The 17,270-nt window shown below is 44.3% G+C and overlaps 1 protein-coding gene across 1 annotated transcript in view; it reads right to left on the bottom strand.

Moving 5' to 3' along the window:
* Positions 1-17,270, bottom strand: part of CFAP251 (cilia and flagella associated protein 251) — a 663,510-nt gene that overhangs the window by 374,611 nt on the left and 271,629 nt on the right. The window contains exons 11-13 of the mRNA XM_086942981.1: positions 8,876-9,070; positions 6,387-6,637; positions 4,749-4,900 (exon numbers count right to left, since the gene is read on the bottom strand). Coding sequence (XP_086799107.1) covers positions 4,749-4,900; positions 6,387-6,637; positions 8,876-9,070 — 598 coding nt within the window. The remainder of the gene's footprint in view (positions 1-4,748; positions 4,901-6,386; positions 6,638-8,875; positions 9,071-17,270) is intronic.

Raw genomic sequence — 17,270 nt, forward strand, 5'->3', positions numbered from 1 at the left:
AACTAGGGGTGGTGAAGGGCCAAGGAAAGGCCCAAGGACCTTGCTTTCGTCCTCCTGTCCTTAAAGCACTCCAGCGCTGAATCAACCTGGCCTTCGAAGAGACGAGACCTATCAAAGGGTCTATAAGCAATGGTTGGAAATGCCCAGAAAAGCCAGCTGTCCTTAACCAGGCGTAGCACCCTGTGAATCAGTGGTTTCTAGTCCACATCTTATTGTGAACTTAGCTTTGCCCCTCCCGTCGACAGGAGCCTGGGAGAGTATGGCCTGGGCCTCCTACGGGACTGTTGGCAGTACCTGCGCAATTATATCTATAGGGAACCTCTTTCAAGTCGAAAGAATTGCTGGCATTTTACAAAGCTCTTTTGCTATTTGACCCTCTGATTTAGAACATGCAATTCTGTACAGATAATCAGGTCTCTCATTCCTATACAAAGCATCGATGCAGGAGTAGCATTCCATTATAATCCCATCTGGCAGAGTTGAGTCAGCTTTTCTCATCATCAGTGTCTCTATGGCTTTGCCCTCATCTGTTTCAAGCCAGTCAGAATAAATTCAGAACACACTGGCTAGATCTCTTTGCTTACCCCTGAACTATTTTCTGTCCAGTCTCTCCTGTCTCTCTTTCCATTTCCAAAAGGGTGGGGTGTAGAAGTGCAGAGTATTTAGTGGTCCAGGGTGCACCCATATGCGTTTCTCACATTTTTATCTGTTGTGTTAATTTCTTTGGAAAACAGGGAGGATCATGTGGAAAACCTGATCCTTGCTCCAACTTTAACCTCCTTGGATTTTTTGAGTTTTCTCGTCCCCTCTCAAGTTCCCACAACTATCAGAAACATCTCTTTGAAGACTACCCTTGGGAGTCTTGAAATTTAAATGGTGAGTCTTTGGGATGTTGTGCAGCGGTGGCATTTTTTTATTTGAAATCCTGGAGACAGAGGTGCTGGGAATATTTTGAATATTGGTGTGTTTCTAGGGCGTTTCAGACAATCTTTGGTGATAGCGGTAAGATTCTGGAATTTTTAAAAGATAGATTTTTTTGGGGGTCTCACTGGTTCTACTTTACTTAGTCAGTGGCAGACCATCTGCGCTATTAAAGGGTCTAGTGTTTCTCCTTTGGATGTAATGGTTCATACTCCAGTTGCCTTTTGGGACCTTCCAATAGTCCTTCACATCTTTCATGAAGACCATTTTGAACCTATGTAATCTATTTCTTTGAAATCGCTATCCTTAAATTTTCTTTTTAGTGGCGATCTCCTGAGGCCGCTGGATGGGGAGATTGGTACCTGTTCTTTAATTATCTTCTAATAAGAATTTTTCTGACAAGCTGGATTTAACATCAGACTCCTCCTTTCTGCCTCAGCCCCTATTTTCATCTTTCTCAGGGTCTTCTTCTCCTATCCTTCTTCTATTTTTGAGAAGAAGGCTCTATGACTTACTCTGTAATCTCCATAGCCTCCATAGGGCATTGTCTGTATTCCTGGATAGGATTTCTTCATATTGCCAGGTAGATTTTCTTGTTGTTTCTTTTGATTTGGCTAGTAAGGGTCATTGTCCTTCTACAGGTACTTTGAGTAGATGGATTAGGTGATCTAGGTGAAGATTAATCCTGTCAAAGGTTACTGAATTTCGACTAAGCTCCGTTTCATGCTTGTCATTATAATCATACTAACAATCTGTGTGGGTAAGCTTCTGCTTCGTAGTCGGGTATAGGGAGAGGTCAGGTTGGTATTGTAAAATAACTATGGGTTGGGTATATATATCATGAAAAAGAACCTGGCAGTCTACAGATGTGAGGATGTCGAAGGTGAGAAAATAGGATCCATGCAAGGGCTCTGGATTGACGGTCCCAACCAGAGTCTTCAACCATAAGTAAAGTACCATAAAAATGCACACATCTTTACTTAAGGGCATAACAAGATACAAGGTGAAGTAGGACTTGACTGTCAGCACAAGCCAGGAGGTGGAGTCACCATCACATTCAAGATGCAGTTAGCTGCCACCTACACCGACACCCCTACCAGCTACATGGAACACTTCACTTTTATGATACTCGCCTTACAGTAAGCTTCTCCTTATGCGGAACCTTCATATACAGACCACCTGGACCCACACCAATTTCTCCAGCGATATCACAGACTTGGTTGTACCCCCTCATCATCAAAGCCAGCACCTTTATCCTCCTCTGTGAATGTAACTTTCACCCAAAGTTCCACTTCGACCCAAACTCTGCAGCCCATCTTGAAAACCTTGCAAACCTTAGCCTCAGCCAACCTGTTACCGAGCCCCACCCACACCGCCGGACACATATTGGACAAGATTGTCTCCTCAATCATCAGCAACAGAGTTGATAAGCCAGCAACTATGACCTTGACAGACCACGCCTTCATCAGTTTCAGTATACCCATCTCAAACCATCACCTACCACCATAGGAACAGCCTGCCAGAGCTGGAAAAGCATTTCAGCAGAGGAGTGGGCTTCTTCCGTTTTCGAGCATAAGTTCGAGCACACTAGTGACTTGCTGATAGCCATCAAAAACCGCAACAGCTAGATCACCTCATGCACCAACACCTTGGCTCCCCTCAACCACAACCCAAAGGCAAGACCCCAACCACAGGCCAACTGGTGCACAGAGGAACTCAGACTGAAGAAATGCCACTGCAAGTACCTGGAGCACAAATGGAGAACAAGCCAAGACATCGCAGGTAAGGAAATCTTCAAATCAGCCCCAAGACGCTGCCACCAGCAGATATGGAACACCACAAACAGAGCTGTTGTAGATTGCATAGACGTCAGCACTAGCACAGCAAGGAAATCTTCACTATCATCAAAGATTTCACCATGCCTCCTGTCACCTCCAGCAACATTACCCCCTCACCAGACTTTTGCAACAAGATCTCGGAATTCTTCTATAACAAAATTACCTCGATAAACAGCAACTTCGACCCTCAACTGGATCCGGTTACCACTGCAACTCAACCTCCTATCATGGCCGATGAATGAGCCTCTACCTCATGGCCTGTCATCACCACTGTTAAAATTACTGCTACCATGAACACCATCCACTTGGGAGCCCAATCTGACCCTTGCCCCACCACGCCGTCACCAAAGGCCTCCTACCAATCAGTAAAGTACTAACACCCATCCACCTTGCCTCTATCGATTCAGCTCAACTCAGCTATATTTCCGGACACCTGGAAACATGCCATCTTTATACCCCTGCTCAAGGAACCATCTACTGACCCAGCCACGCTTTCCAAGTACACACACCCATCTCCCTCCTTCCATTTTCAGCAAATATCTTAGAGAAACTAATCAACCAACACCTCACCTACCACCTCAGACACCACCAGCTCCTCGATGCCACACAGTCTGGATTGAAGCCCAACCACACTAAAAACACAGCACTCATTGCCACCGGAGACGACATCTACAAGATCCTTGACAGAGGAGACATGGCAGACCTCATTCTTCTGGACCTCTCTGTAGCATTTGACATGGTCTGAAACCCCATCCTCATCAGGCGTCTGCATGAGATTGGTGTTCAAGAACCAGCTCTCCACTGGATCCCAACAGATAGAGCACAAGCTGTGAGCCTGGCACCTTACTGTTCGGAAGCCAGCAATCTGAACTGCAGAGTCCCTCAAGATTCATCGCTCATCCCCACCCTCTTCAACGTATATATGTTCCCTCTGGCCAATGTCATCCACATACACGACATTAACATCCTCTGCTACGCAGACGATATGCAACTCATACTCTCCCTCTCGGACGAGACTCCCAACATAAGAAACAAGTTTACCGCCTGCATGATCACAGTTGCTAACTAGATGAAAGAGAACTGTCCAAACTCAACACGGACAAGAAAGAAGTAGTGATGTCCAGCAAGAACTCCTCACCATAAGACTTCAATTGGTGGCCAGCTGAACTTGAACCTACACCAAGAACCCACACCAGGAACCTTGGAATAACATCGACAACAAACTGGACAAGTCAATGCAGTCACTGCATTCTACTTTTCTCACTCCCTAGACACCAACAAGTTGGACTATGGGAACACCTTCTTCGCCGGGGTCACCAAGGAACTTGCTGTAAGACTACAGACTACCCAGAACTCAGCAGCAGACTCATTCTCAACTTTCCACACAGCACTCACATTACACCACACCTCAGGGAACTAACTGACTTCCAAACATGCTCAATTCAGACTCCTCATACACACATTCAAGGCTTTGCACAGTTCAGGCCCCACCTACCTGAACAGTTGCATATCCTTCCACCAACCATCCAGACACCTCAGCTCAGCAGGACTCCAACTCACCAACATTCCAAGCATACACACAACCAGGCAGAAGGATGAACTACATCACTCCTAATGCATGGAACAACCTCCCTCTCCACACCAGATCCTCCTCCTTTCTTGTTGAATTCTGCAGGAAGCTGAAGACCTGGCTTTTCAATTAACCAACCTACCACAGGTAGAGCTAGGCACACACACTTGCTCAGCTCTAGGATACTCTCACGGGTGATAGTGCGATTTACAAATATACACAACATAACGTTAGGGGAACTTCTAATCAGAGAACACAAATATTGTAGGCGAGGGATCAGTCCTCTACAGTGTTTCAATGCTTTCCATTTTAAGTGAGTCAGTGCTGTCACTTTTGCATCAATAAATCCACATGCATGGTTTTGTGACACAGTGCATTGCATAAAAAATGTTTTGAGTGAAAAAATGTGAAATACTCACAGCTGTTGCCAGATACTGGGAGTTATAGGAGAAGCTCATGTGAGTTATTGTCCCCCGGGCATACTGGAAAGGTTCTGGGCACTCATCTTCCAGTGTCAGGGAATCAAGGATGTACACGCTTCCATTAGTACAACCGACAGCCAATAGGGAACCTAAATAAAATAAATGGTAACACAGCACAGCCATGTTAAGAAAGTACCATTTAAGAAGAAATTATTGAGAAGTTAGGTGCCATCGATGTGTAAACAAAATCAGTGAGATAAGTGTTCATGTTCCGGTTTGCTTGCATTAAGAATACAGAGTATAAAACATGCGTAATTTGAAAATAATTCAATATTACATGCTCCAACTGGATTATGAGTGGACGCTCTGGTCCGTTGAATTGACAACGTCCTTGGGTGATTTTTCCTGGTTGCGCATTATTTCTGCATTAAATGCATGTTAGACTTTAGGCCTCCAATTTGTTATTTTTATTTTAGAAAAACTAGCAGTATTGAGCTGGGTAATGGTAAAAACTGGTGTTATGGTATCAAAGGACTGGGATACCACAGTGCAGTTTAAGCGCTCTCCATATGTAAAAAAGATATTTGTTTATTGTAAAAGGCCTAAGCAATGTATGTGTGATTTATTAAACGAACGATCGAATTTAATTTTGCATATGAAGCACAGATACTGATTCTAAACTGCCTGAAGACAGTGCAGCTCAGGCAAATACACATTTAGTAGTAAGTCTCAGTGATTAGTCTTTTTCATTTCAACAGTGGGGTGCAGTGGGGTGCACTTCAGATGCAAATAGGGGTTATTCCTTAAATAAGAGACTGGGGTTTTGGTTTGCATTTCTAAATGTATGTTTGAGGAGAATAACAAAGTACATCTCTGACAACATTTAACAATGGTTTGTCAACATGGACACAGGACCACCCTTCAATTGACAGTCCCACAACATGTCAACTACATCACACTGACCAACCACAAAGCAGGTGTCTGCTGTTGATTAACTACATAGACAGGTGTTGATGTGTGGCCAGCAAATCACATTTAAAGCATTTAGACCACTGTTTCTCAAACCCATGGATTAGACCACCAGTGCAGACCAAAAGGTTGAGAATGAATCACTTGCTGGGGAAGAAGAGGAAGTTAAGTTAACAATAACTACATAACGTTGAAAAGGGACATTGCTGAGTCACAACATTGTGAACTGGACTACATTAATCAAAATTATGAGAAACTGCTTTGATTAAGAGTTTATTATACACTTTGTGTAGAATCCTGAATGCTATGAACGCTATCAAATCCCCTGTAGCAATCTACCAACAGTTTTTGCAATAATTTGTCCAATGCTAAGGGCGAACAACTAAATACTGTTAAACTTGAATTAAAGTTCCTCTACACAGCAATTATCTATTACACTCGGGCATTCTTCCTCTTTGACTCATCTGGTTACAAGGCATGTCAGAAACAAGGATTCAAATTTCAAACACAGGTTAGTATATGCAAACAAACCAGTAAGTGAGCTCATTGAAACTCAGAATGCACCTTCTTTCCCATTCTATACAAAATAAAGGAGTTTACTATAAATCATACCAAAACATTTAGACATGTAAATACCCTGTATTGGCAACTGTTTTTATCACTTACCATCTATGTTATAGGTGAGGCAATGTAAATGTAAGCCCCTTTCGAAGATCCTACTAACAAACTGATTTTTCTCCTTGTAGTCCCAGACTTTCAGAATTCCACTGTAACTTCCAATGGCGAGAAGCGGCTGGGAAGGATGACAGGCAAGGCCGGGCACAACTTCGTATGGCTCCTGCATTAACTTTTTAAGTTTTGTGCCATTTGTTGAAACATGCAGTACGGTGGCATTAGATGTAGAGACCACAAAATTACTGTTCATGGATATTAAAAGACACAATTAGGACAGCAAGACTTTGAAGGATTAAATAACTAGAAAGTTTGAAACATCAGCCAGTGAATTGGCTGTCTAGACATGTAAGGGTGTCCACAAGCAATGCACAAGGTCTCATTTTAGCTTTTAAAAAATTTCACCCACTATCTAAAAATGTTCTCTTACTTATTTTACAATTATTGTTGCTGTTGGGATTTCTCTGTATTCCACACCTAAACACTACGATCATGCAGGTTTTTTACCATTCAGGACTGCCACCCCATGTTCTTTGGGGATTTTTTTATTTTTTTTGTCCTCATCTCACCTATAAGCATATTGCAGAGTGTTACAGCCGTTATTATGACCCTGGGCTCCCTCCGGCCAACTGCACTTGCTTAGGTCTCCTGACCAACTCCTTACACTGGAGTTAAGGCGTAATCATAGGACAGGGTACCTTCACTGTTGATTACCTAAACAGTCTTTGATCTTGGCCCATATTAATAAGGGGTTGCCAGAGATTGATCAGGGTACTGCTGGGGCCAGCGAGGTCAAGGCGAGCCATTGCAAATGCCGATTTGAGCCAATCTTCTGTTCTTGGGGGGCTTGGGACTTTCCACTTCACACAACTTTCTCTAGGTGCCAGCAAGATAAGACATAGTAATAGTCCTTTATCCCTTACTCCCAGGTCCTTTGTTGAAGAGCAGTCGTCAGCAAAAAAAACTAAAGACCACAATATTCAAATCAAAAATCCTGCATAGAAAATTCCCAATACCTTTCCAGAACGATCCCAACGCCGGGCACAAAAAACATGAATGTCATTAGCTTTAGGGGCCATACATCTGTGACATTTCGGCTCGAAGGTTGGAGCAAATTTTGCGATTTTAGCTGGGGTATAATATATTCTATTGGTAACAAAAAATTGATTCTTCTTTAAACTAGCTGATTTTGTAAATTTATAAAGAAGGTTCTAAAAGATCCCCTATTATAGACTCAAAGGGAGATTGATTCCATACAGAAGCCTGTGTTGGGATATTCTTATCATCTGCGTCAACCAATTTTCTATACCAAATTGAGACTTCTTTCTTCAGCAATTGTGGTGATATAAAAAGAAGCTCTGTATCCCAAAATTCCCTTATCCCCCGCTCTCCGCCTCAAACCAGGATTTTAATTGTAAAAACTTAAATTTGGATATGCCAGGGCCTATCCTAGCTCTCAAAATCTCCCACGGATGGATACCATTTACATCCCCCAGATCTGACCAAATAGAGACTCCAGCTATCTTAATAGGTACAGCCAATGCGTCTTTAAGACAAAGAGGAGTCCCCGGGGAGTCCCAGACAGTGGCATGGTCCGAGTAGTAACCTATCCCACACCTGTTCCTTACTTTGAGCCAGGTTGCTCATGCATTTTTCAGGATCTCTTTGGGGATTTTTAACCTCCACCGTAATTTGATAACCAAGACAATGAAAGAATCCCAAAACACTCCTCAAGATTCTAAACTATAAGCAACAAAGCATAAAGCTGACCCATGCTGAAGACAACCCAGTGGATGTCATCCTGCTTGCCTCACCATCAATCTAGTGTAAGGTCGCTGTACCCCTGTAATGGATGGACTACGATGCCATCCTCTTCTTCGTCCTCCACTACAAAACTGTGCACCATGGGCAACTGAAAAGATAAATCAGCTGTATTGCTCCCTGAAGGTTTTTCTATGGACTCCCTTGAAAAAGAACTCGCTGACATCTCAAATATCCAGCAGAACTCATCAGATGTCAACAGACTACTCAACCACGTTGACCTTAATGTACTTAGAAAACGTGATCATCCAAAGCAACACTGTCAGGGCCTTGGTACCCATGAAAACAAGCACAATAAAGATTGGAAAAGAAATGGAGATGATCAAATGATTTAACTTGACCTAACCTGACTCTGCTCATAGATCGCTTATTGCTTACTCAGATTAACCAAAGCCACCTACTACAAGACAACCATCAATGAAGCTAATACTAGCAAGGCTCTCTTAAAGAGTGTTAAGCACTGCACCAACTCACAATTCTGTGATCAGTCAACAGGTGCAACACTATGAATCACACTGCAGCCACATGCATCAAGCTTGCTATGCAAATGAGTGCTCTAACTTCCCCTATTTCAAGCTGTGGTGTGCTCAGCTCTAAGAAAGTTGAAGGACACAAGTTACACTACTGCTGATTGTGACTGCAGTGTTGAATTAAAAACTCACCTGACAGCGAACTGCTGGCCCTTGAGAGTACTATCCTTGGGATATTTGGTTTTCGGACTGGCAGGAGTAGGAAGACTCTTAGAGAAGGAAATGGAATGGACTGGTCCCAGGTTTAAATTGCCATACCAGTGTACAATTTCAAGCTGATCATCGAAGAATTTGATTTGACCTTTTTCGTCGCCAGTTACAAAGTACCTAAAGGAAAAAAAACAAATGGTTACTACAACAAACTGCCTCCCAAATGTACTCGACTTCTTGAAAACCATATTCCTATTTACATGACAATTCAGTCTGCAAGTCCCTTCTCGGGACCGGGCTCATCTTGACCTTTCAACCCATACACCACAATTGCTCTCTTGTTCTCCCTCTTACTGTGTTCATCTCTAACTCAAAGTCTACCAACCATCACTGTTAATGTATTACTTTTTGGAAACATAGTCATATTGCACACATACATATATCTTTATAATCCCTTAAACTTTTCTATTGAAATGATGTTATGATTACATGCTCCAAAACCCTAAAAACACTGCAGTTCAGCAGGTAGGGTGACTCCAAAACACAATCACCCTGCCAAATCACTTCTAATGTCAGAACAAATAACATCATTGATGATTTCAATTCAATGCTTAGGAGAATGTATTATTGTTAGATATTCATGTAAAGAATATATATAGAAGATAGGCAATTAAACTAACTACCAATAGATATCCTCTTGGGCATACATTGTAGCTGGAAGGTGAGGTACCACTGTCAACATACAGATGTCTTTACAATGGATAATTATAGAAGCAGAAACGTAAAACAGCAATTCTTTGTCAATGAAGTTAATGGTGATGGAATATGAAATGTTACAATTTACGCCCTTTATTGTGTCGTCTGTATATGTATATAGCAAAGGATAGTGCAATAACACTAACTAGCAATGCATATTCTAATGGACATTAATTGTAGGTGGAAGACTACAGTTCTGCTTTCAACATACAGATGTCCTGTGAACGCATACATATAATAACAAAGCCGTATTTCCACTCTCGGCAAACATGCTAATGACCAAGGGTCCGATTCACAAAGGTAAAATGAGACGAAAGTCTAACTTTACAACTTTTGATATTCACTAAGGGCATTTACGAGAAGTTAGACTTTTCTTTCAGTTTATCTTTGTGAATCGGCCCCCAAAAGTCTACAATTGTAAAGATTTTATCAGTGATTTTATTGCTGATTTCAAGGGTGATATGACACCCTAACTAAAAAAGGTAAACACATTTTTTTATTTTTCCCTAGTGAGGTTCATAAACAAGGAGAGTGGTTTTGTAAGCTATGAAATGATCAAGAAGATTAAATTGTGACTTAGTCAGATTCAATTTTACTTTCAATTTTCTAATATGTCAGACGTCAATAAATGTTAACATTTTTCTCCTTAGTTAGACCAAAAACTATATCTGCCCACATTTCGTGTAAAGTGTTCAATTGCTTGTTGCAGTGCCCTCAGTTAAAATTATTTTGAGAATCTTATAACTGACTCCCGTTCGACCAATCTTCATGAAATTTTAAAGCATCAATCTTGATATATACATAATTTTTTTTGTTTTACAACAGTTTCATGAATGTTCATTAAGCGTGTCAAAGCTATTATATTAGTATTAAAAACACTTCTCCTGTGGTTTAACCTGCTTAATCATAACTACAGAGTCACTATCTATGACTCAGAAATATCTGTATTTGTGAATCTTTCAAATGATACTGACTGAATTACGGTGGCTAATCTGGATTCAGACACAGGATCCCTCAATGAGAGCCCAGAGATCTCTCAAGCGAAATTTCACTCAAAAGGCCATCTCATCCTTAACCAGATCAATTTAATCTCCTGGATTGTGACTAGGATTAGAGCTAAATTACATAGCCCAGATTAGCTTTTGTTTATAGAGGATTTTAATCTCCAGTGCTTTTAGCAGACCTGGGCAGTAGTCCCCTTCCATCTACAAAGCTATTTAACTTACAACTCACATTCTATTCCTTTCAAAGCGGAGAGCGCTAAGGGTGGATTAGCCACGTTAATATCTGTCAGTTATCTGGGAAAAGTGTACCGGATCGGGTTAGTTTCGCCTACTACCAGCTATATCAGCTGAAACCCATGGGCAGCCTAACATTATTTTCATAACATATTATATAACAAATTGTTTAGCCATTGCAGTGTGGATGTGGTCATAGAGCTGGAGGGAAAGTTGGTGACCCTCCCTGCAATAGAAGAACAGGTATTATGGTATATTTTGGATAGAAGACTTCAATGACCCCATATGTCGTTTGCCAGCCAAACTGGTATGTGGGTTGGTCAACTGTCTGGGGGAGACCCTGTCTCATTTTGTTCATGTCCGTTATGGGTTAAGCGTCTGTGAGGAGAGTAGTGCTCACTGCCTATCAGCCTGATTGGTCAATCTCTGGGCCATAAAATAAAGTGAATCGGCTGTAAGTGGTCTATGGTTGTTTTCAGTGTTATTGAAGTGCTTTATTGAGCGATGCTTTTGAGGGCTCCCAGCCTGATGACATGGAATCTTCAAGCATGTGAGTCTATAAAAGATCCAATCCTGGCAAACCTGCTGTTAAGGTAAGAAATGTTTGTGTACCTGTCGTCCTGGTTCTGCATCATAGAAATCTTTATTGAAGTCTATAAATAAAGATCCCACAATGAACAACTAACATTTCTTCCTTTGATCAAAAAGCACTTCCAAAATACCGCCCCCAACACCTAGCTTATTTTAGTTCTCCAAAATTATGGAAGAGAGAGTTTTCTCCCAATTTGAAGCTTTCCTGGAGTGGCTTTAGGCTTCATCATGGCACCAAGAAAATACTTGCATCACTGCTTCAGAATCTGCTAGAATCTAAGGACAAAGGCAAATTATCGGTGCTTGTTCTGGATTTTTTCAGTAGCGTTTAATGCACTAGACTTTAACATACCACAAATCTGCTGTTTCAGAAGTAATTATCAAGTGGTTTAGGTCCTTCATGATAGGAATTACAGAAGTTAAGCTTGGTTAATTCATGTCTTGCAAAGCAGCTGTGAAATGTTGGGTACCTCAAGCTCCATTGTTGTCACCACTCTTGTTAAGCTATTTATTGGGCTTCTCTTCCATAATTAGAGCCAACTGGCTAAGGGTACAGTTATATGCTGCTAATACGCAGGCTCTATCAGTGGGGCAATAGCCTTCATAATGATTTTTCTGACCAAGAGCACACTTTGAAGATATAACACGAAGAAGGAATTTAATTGGGTTAATGCTGAGTGGGGCTAAGACAGTAGAACTGCTCATGGGACCAAGTTAGAAACTTTGAAACTTTAGTAAACTTCCTAGGCCGCCTGAACTTCTTGGCTTGTCAACAACATCAGCAAACACAGCACAAAACCTTAGAGTTATATAGGATTCCAATCTTAACTTTAAAACCCACCTAAAATCTGTGCTTTTCTACGTTAGACAACTAAAAACAAATCCTGCCCAAAGATGGTGAAGAATGTGGTAAAAGTGTAGTCATCTCTCTTATGAACCCTACATTTTAATGTAGCATAAGGAAGCCTAACCAAGTGGCAGACTGGACAGCTCCAGTTATTTCCACAATACAATACAGCAGCAGAGAAAACTCTGAAACCAACGAAAGTGGAAATCACCAGAGGATAGCCTCTTTTCATTAGCATTTAGCATCCAAACGAATTACATTTTAAATGGCATGCTAATATTATAGGAATAGCCCTTGTATTTGCAAGAAAACATTTCACAGCCCAGGCGATTGGTCAGGTAAGGTAATAAAATATTTTTGAGGGTTCCAAGAACGAGCCATCCAGGGCTTCCAATTTGGTAGTCATTTCCAAAAGATAGTAAATAACTAGTAGCTTTGTTTAGCTTTAGGTAACCAATTAACCTCACCTACTTAACACATAGAGACAAAAGAGTTTGTTGAGAAACTGCACCTACAATGGGTAATGGGAAAGCATTGAAAGTCCTGCAAGATATGTGCCGCTCAATGAACTTGTTTGATAACTTGAATCCTTGAGACTTTAGCCTTGGATTAACTTGAGTCTAAATTATTTTCCACAGCTCCCCAACAGGTAAGTGAGCAAATTAAGGCCTGTTCTTGATGTTACTGGAAGATATATCTTGATGAGCTAAACAGTGCTTTTCGGGTTTGGGAACAGACAATCTTCTACTATAATTGTAACATGCACCACAATCTTGTTGGACCGATTTATGGTCAGTGGACACGAGTGTCATCACAACCAAAGCATCATACAGATTCACAGGCATGGACTATGTGGACACTACCCAGCCCCACCTATATGGCTGATGGGTGGGGATCCTGCCCTCCATATAGATCACAGTAAAGCATAGTTATCCACCCACCAACACTCTCTAGGCAGTTAGTGTCTCTAATAACAGAAATATCAAAGTTACAGATGTTAACCCTCGATTTGTATTCTTTGTGTTTAAAGTATTTTATTCATTCAGTGTGACACATCCAAACTTATATACAGCAATATAAGATCAGCAAATGAAAAGGAGCAAAAGTCCGGCATGTCATAACATTTTAGCCCAAACATTCCCCACCACCCCAATGTCCCCAACATCCCCCCCCACCCGCCCCACCCCCCCACTGTTCAGTGCTCTACCAACATGCAGCCTATCTCCGGAGATTATAGGTAATTGGGGAGGAGGATCTCATCCCTCTCACTGATCTGGCGTTGGCGGGCTTGTAAGCCGTAGGAGGTGGAGGTACCTCGGGCAAGTGAGCTCCCTGAACTCTGTGATCAGCAAAGAGTGAAATGGTTGCCACAGTTCATTAAATTGCGTTACATCCCCAGCCACCATCAAAGACAATTTCTCTATCCCCAGCACATGCCAAAGTCTGTGGAGCCAGCCCGTTATCGTGGGTACTGTGTCTGTACGCCAATGTATCAAGATATTCTGAACAGCAGAGCCGAGTGCAATGGCGATCTGTCTACCTCTTCTGGACTCGAGGGGATACATTAGAGCATTTGGGAGTCCTAGCAGGGTATATGCCGGGAAGCGCGGGAGCTCTATGCCGAAATGAGAGTCAATTTCATCCAGCACTTCCTTCCAGTAGTTAGTTAAGAGAGGACAGTCCCAGAGAATGTGCGTGAGCGTGCCCCGATGTCCGCACCCCCGCCAGCACGTGTCCGTCTTACTATGGTCGAACTCATGAATCCGCTCAGGCGTATAATACCAGTAAGTGGACACTTTAGTAAAGGTATCTGTGAGGCCCATATGATAGGCTGAGTGGCGCGCCCTATAAGATATGTGGTCCCATTCCTTGGGGCTCAGTGTCCTCCCAAGCTCCCGTTCCCATCTAACCCTCCCTGGATTGTGGAAGTGTGTGGAGGGTAATTGCAAAAACGTATACAGGTCCGAGATTAGTTTCGAGTCCGATGAACGGGACAACAGCCATCTCTCACACGGTGAGAGCATCCTATCCGCCACCTCCCGCACCTGTGGCTGAAGGGCCCAATGCCGAACCTGCATGTAACGGTGTCTCTCCGTTTCAGGGAATGAGAATTCCTGCAGAAATTGTGTGAACGGGAGGATACCCTCGGGGCCATACTGGTGACATAAAGATCTGCATCCTGCCTGCCGCCAATGTGTGAAAGCTCCTTTCTCCATCCCGGGGGTGAAGGCAGGATTATCCACTAGCGGTGAAAGGGGCGAAGGGAACGTGGTGAGGTCATACCTAAGGTAGGTCGCATCCCAAACCCGCAAAGGTACCCTAGTAATGAAGGATGCGTAAAGATTCTTAGGCCGATGAGTCCGGTGCAGGAATGGTATCTCCTGCAGAGGCCGCCCCGCCACCGCTTGGTCCTGGAAAAGCCAATGCTTATCCGACTCTCACCTGCACCATTCGACCAAGTACCTCAATTGTGTTGCCTGAAAATATTTCCGGAAGTCGGGAATGCCCAAGCCTCCAGCGTCAGGAGACAAAAGAGAAAGGGACCTGCGTAGCCTAGGCTTTTTCCCCTGCCAAATGAAACGGGCTACGTCCGACTGCAATTGCTGTATCCACCCCTTCGGCGGCAGCAGCGGCAGAGCCCTGAATAAGTAGAGCACTTGTGGCAAGATCGTCATCTTGACGGCAGCAATCCTACCCAACCAGGAAAGGATGCCGTGATTCCAGCGACCTAGCTCGGCCTTGATCTTGGCACCCAAGGCCAAGTAATTGGCCGAGACCATGGCTGGCAACGTAGGGGCAATCTGAATCCCTAAATACGGTATCGCCTCCGAGGACCAAAGTAACGGGAACCTGTTCTGCAAGTACGCCTCTGTATCAGGCGCCAGGGATATATCCAAAGCCACCGACTTCCCCATATTTACTTTAAAGCCCGAGACCGTGCCGAATGCCGCCAGTTTTTCCATGCAGGCCGGAAGTGATGTCCGGGGTGTAGCCAATGTGAAGATGGCATCATCAGCGTAGAGACTAACCGCATGGGTAAAGCCACCCATCCGTATCCCCTCCACCGCCGGTCGAGTCCGCACCCGCTGAGCGAGCGGCTCCATGTAGAGAGCTAAGAGCAAGGGTGAGAGTGGACAGCCCTGCCTTGTGCCTCTCTCAATGGGGAAGGCTGCGGAAGTATGGCCATTAACCCGGACCACCGCTGATGGCTCCTTATAGTAGTTGAGGATCATAGAGCGAAACCGCTCTCCAATACCCGCCTTCACCAGCACTTGTTCCAAGAAGGGCCAGTGCACGCGGTCGAACGCTTTTTCTGCGTCGACCGTGAGCATCATCCTCTCACCCGGAATCCGGGATGCCTTCTCTAGCAGGTGGACCACCCGTTTTGTATTATCCACCGTCTGCCGTCCCGGAACAAAGCCCGCCTGATCCGGATCAACAAGGCCGGGCAGATGAAGTGCCAAGCGGCTTGCCAAGATCCCAGTATAAAGTTTCAGGTCGACATTTAAAAGAGATATCGGCCTATAAGATCCACAGTGTTTGGGGTCTTTCCCCGGTTTGGGGATCACCGTTACGGAAGCCCTCAAGAGATCAGGCGGGATGGCTCCAGGTTCCGTGAAGAAATTGAAAAGGCGGGCTAGGATTGGGGCTAACGATCGCAGAACGTCTTATATAAGAGGGCCGAGTAGCCATCCGGGCCTGGTGCTTTGCCGTGCTTAAGTCTGGCAATGGCCGTCACTACTTCCTCTATGCTAATGTCCCTGTTTAGGTGGTCCGCCTGTAGCGGGTCCAAGGAGGGCAAAGTGATCGAGTCTAGGTAGGAGGTCATAGCTGGCGCATACGGCGGGTCACCCGCATAGAGGTTGCCGTAGAACTCCCGGAACGCGGCCGAGATGCAGGCGTCATCTGTCACTATACCGCCCATGGGATCAGAGAGTTCTTTCACCAGCTGGCTCTGCCTAGTGGCCCGGAGTCTATTGGCCAAAAGTTTGCCACAGCGATCCCCCCCAGTGTAAAACGCATGGCGTAGTCGAAGGGCCGCATATTCCGCCCTGTCCACATCTAAGGCGGCACAAAGTTTCCTCGCTTCTTTAAGCTGCCGCCAAATCCTCGGGCCCCAGTTCTGCGGTGAATCAGCTCCAATTCCCGGACCCTGTCAGTGAGTTCATCTCTCTTTATCTTGCGCTCCCTATTTTCGGCCGCAGAGATCGATATGAACTCTCCTCGGAGGACCGCCTTCAAGGCTGCCCACTGGGTGGCTCTGGTAGTATCTGTGTTGTCGTTGTGCGCTAAATATTCACAAAGTACCTGCTCAATACGGTCCGTCACCGTTTTCTAGTGGAGCAGAGTGTCCCGAAGGCGCCAGACCCTCGCCGGGGCGGCAGACGGTGGCAAGCAAAAGGATGCCTCAACAGGGTCGTGATCCGACAGGGAAATAACCCCCATGTCTACGGTAGTCGCAAGGGCCTGTACCGGGGAGGTGACCAGGAGGTGATCAAGCCTCGCATAAGTCTTGTGGGCGTGGGAGTAGTACGAGTAATCCCTGTTCGCGGGGTGCTTATGACGCCAGAGGTCCTGGAGGTCCACCTCCGCAAGACGCGCCTTACAACCAGCTGAGAATTCCCCGACTTGCGGGGAGCGCTGAGCCGATCTGTCGACTACCGAATCAAAGACCATGTTAAGGTCACCCCCGACGATAACATGCCTGTCCGGCGAAGCTGAAACCTCTTCCACCGCAGACTGCAAGAACCGCTCCTGTTTGTCATTAGGACTATAAAGAGAGCCTATCGTGAATATTATGCCCCCCACCCGAAACCTATGTGCCAACATCCTCCCTTTAATTTCTGCGAATTTATGGATGTGCTCCCCCCTGAAGTGTCGAGCCACTAGAATCGCTACCCCGGCTGTCTTGGTAGGAGCTGAAGAAAAGAACTGCGTCGGAAAT

Source organism: Lissotriton vulgaris, chromosome 11 (assembly GCF_964263255.1).
Source record: "Lissotriton vulgaris chromosome 11, aLisVul1.2, whole genome shotgun sequence".
In the NCBI taxonomy this organism is placed as follows: Eukaryota; Metazoa; Chordata; class Amphibia; order Caudata; family Salamandridae; genus Lissotriton; species Lissotriton vulgaris.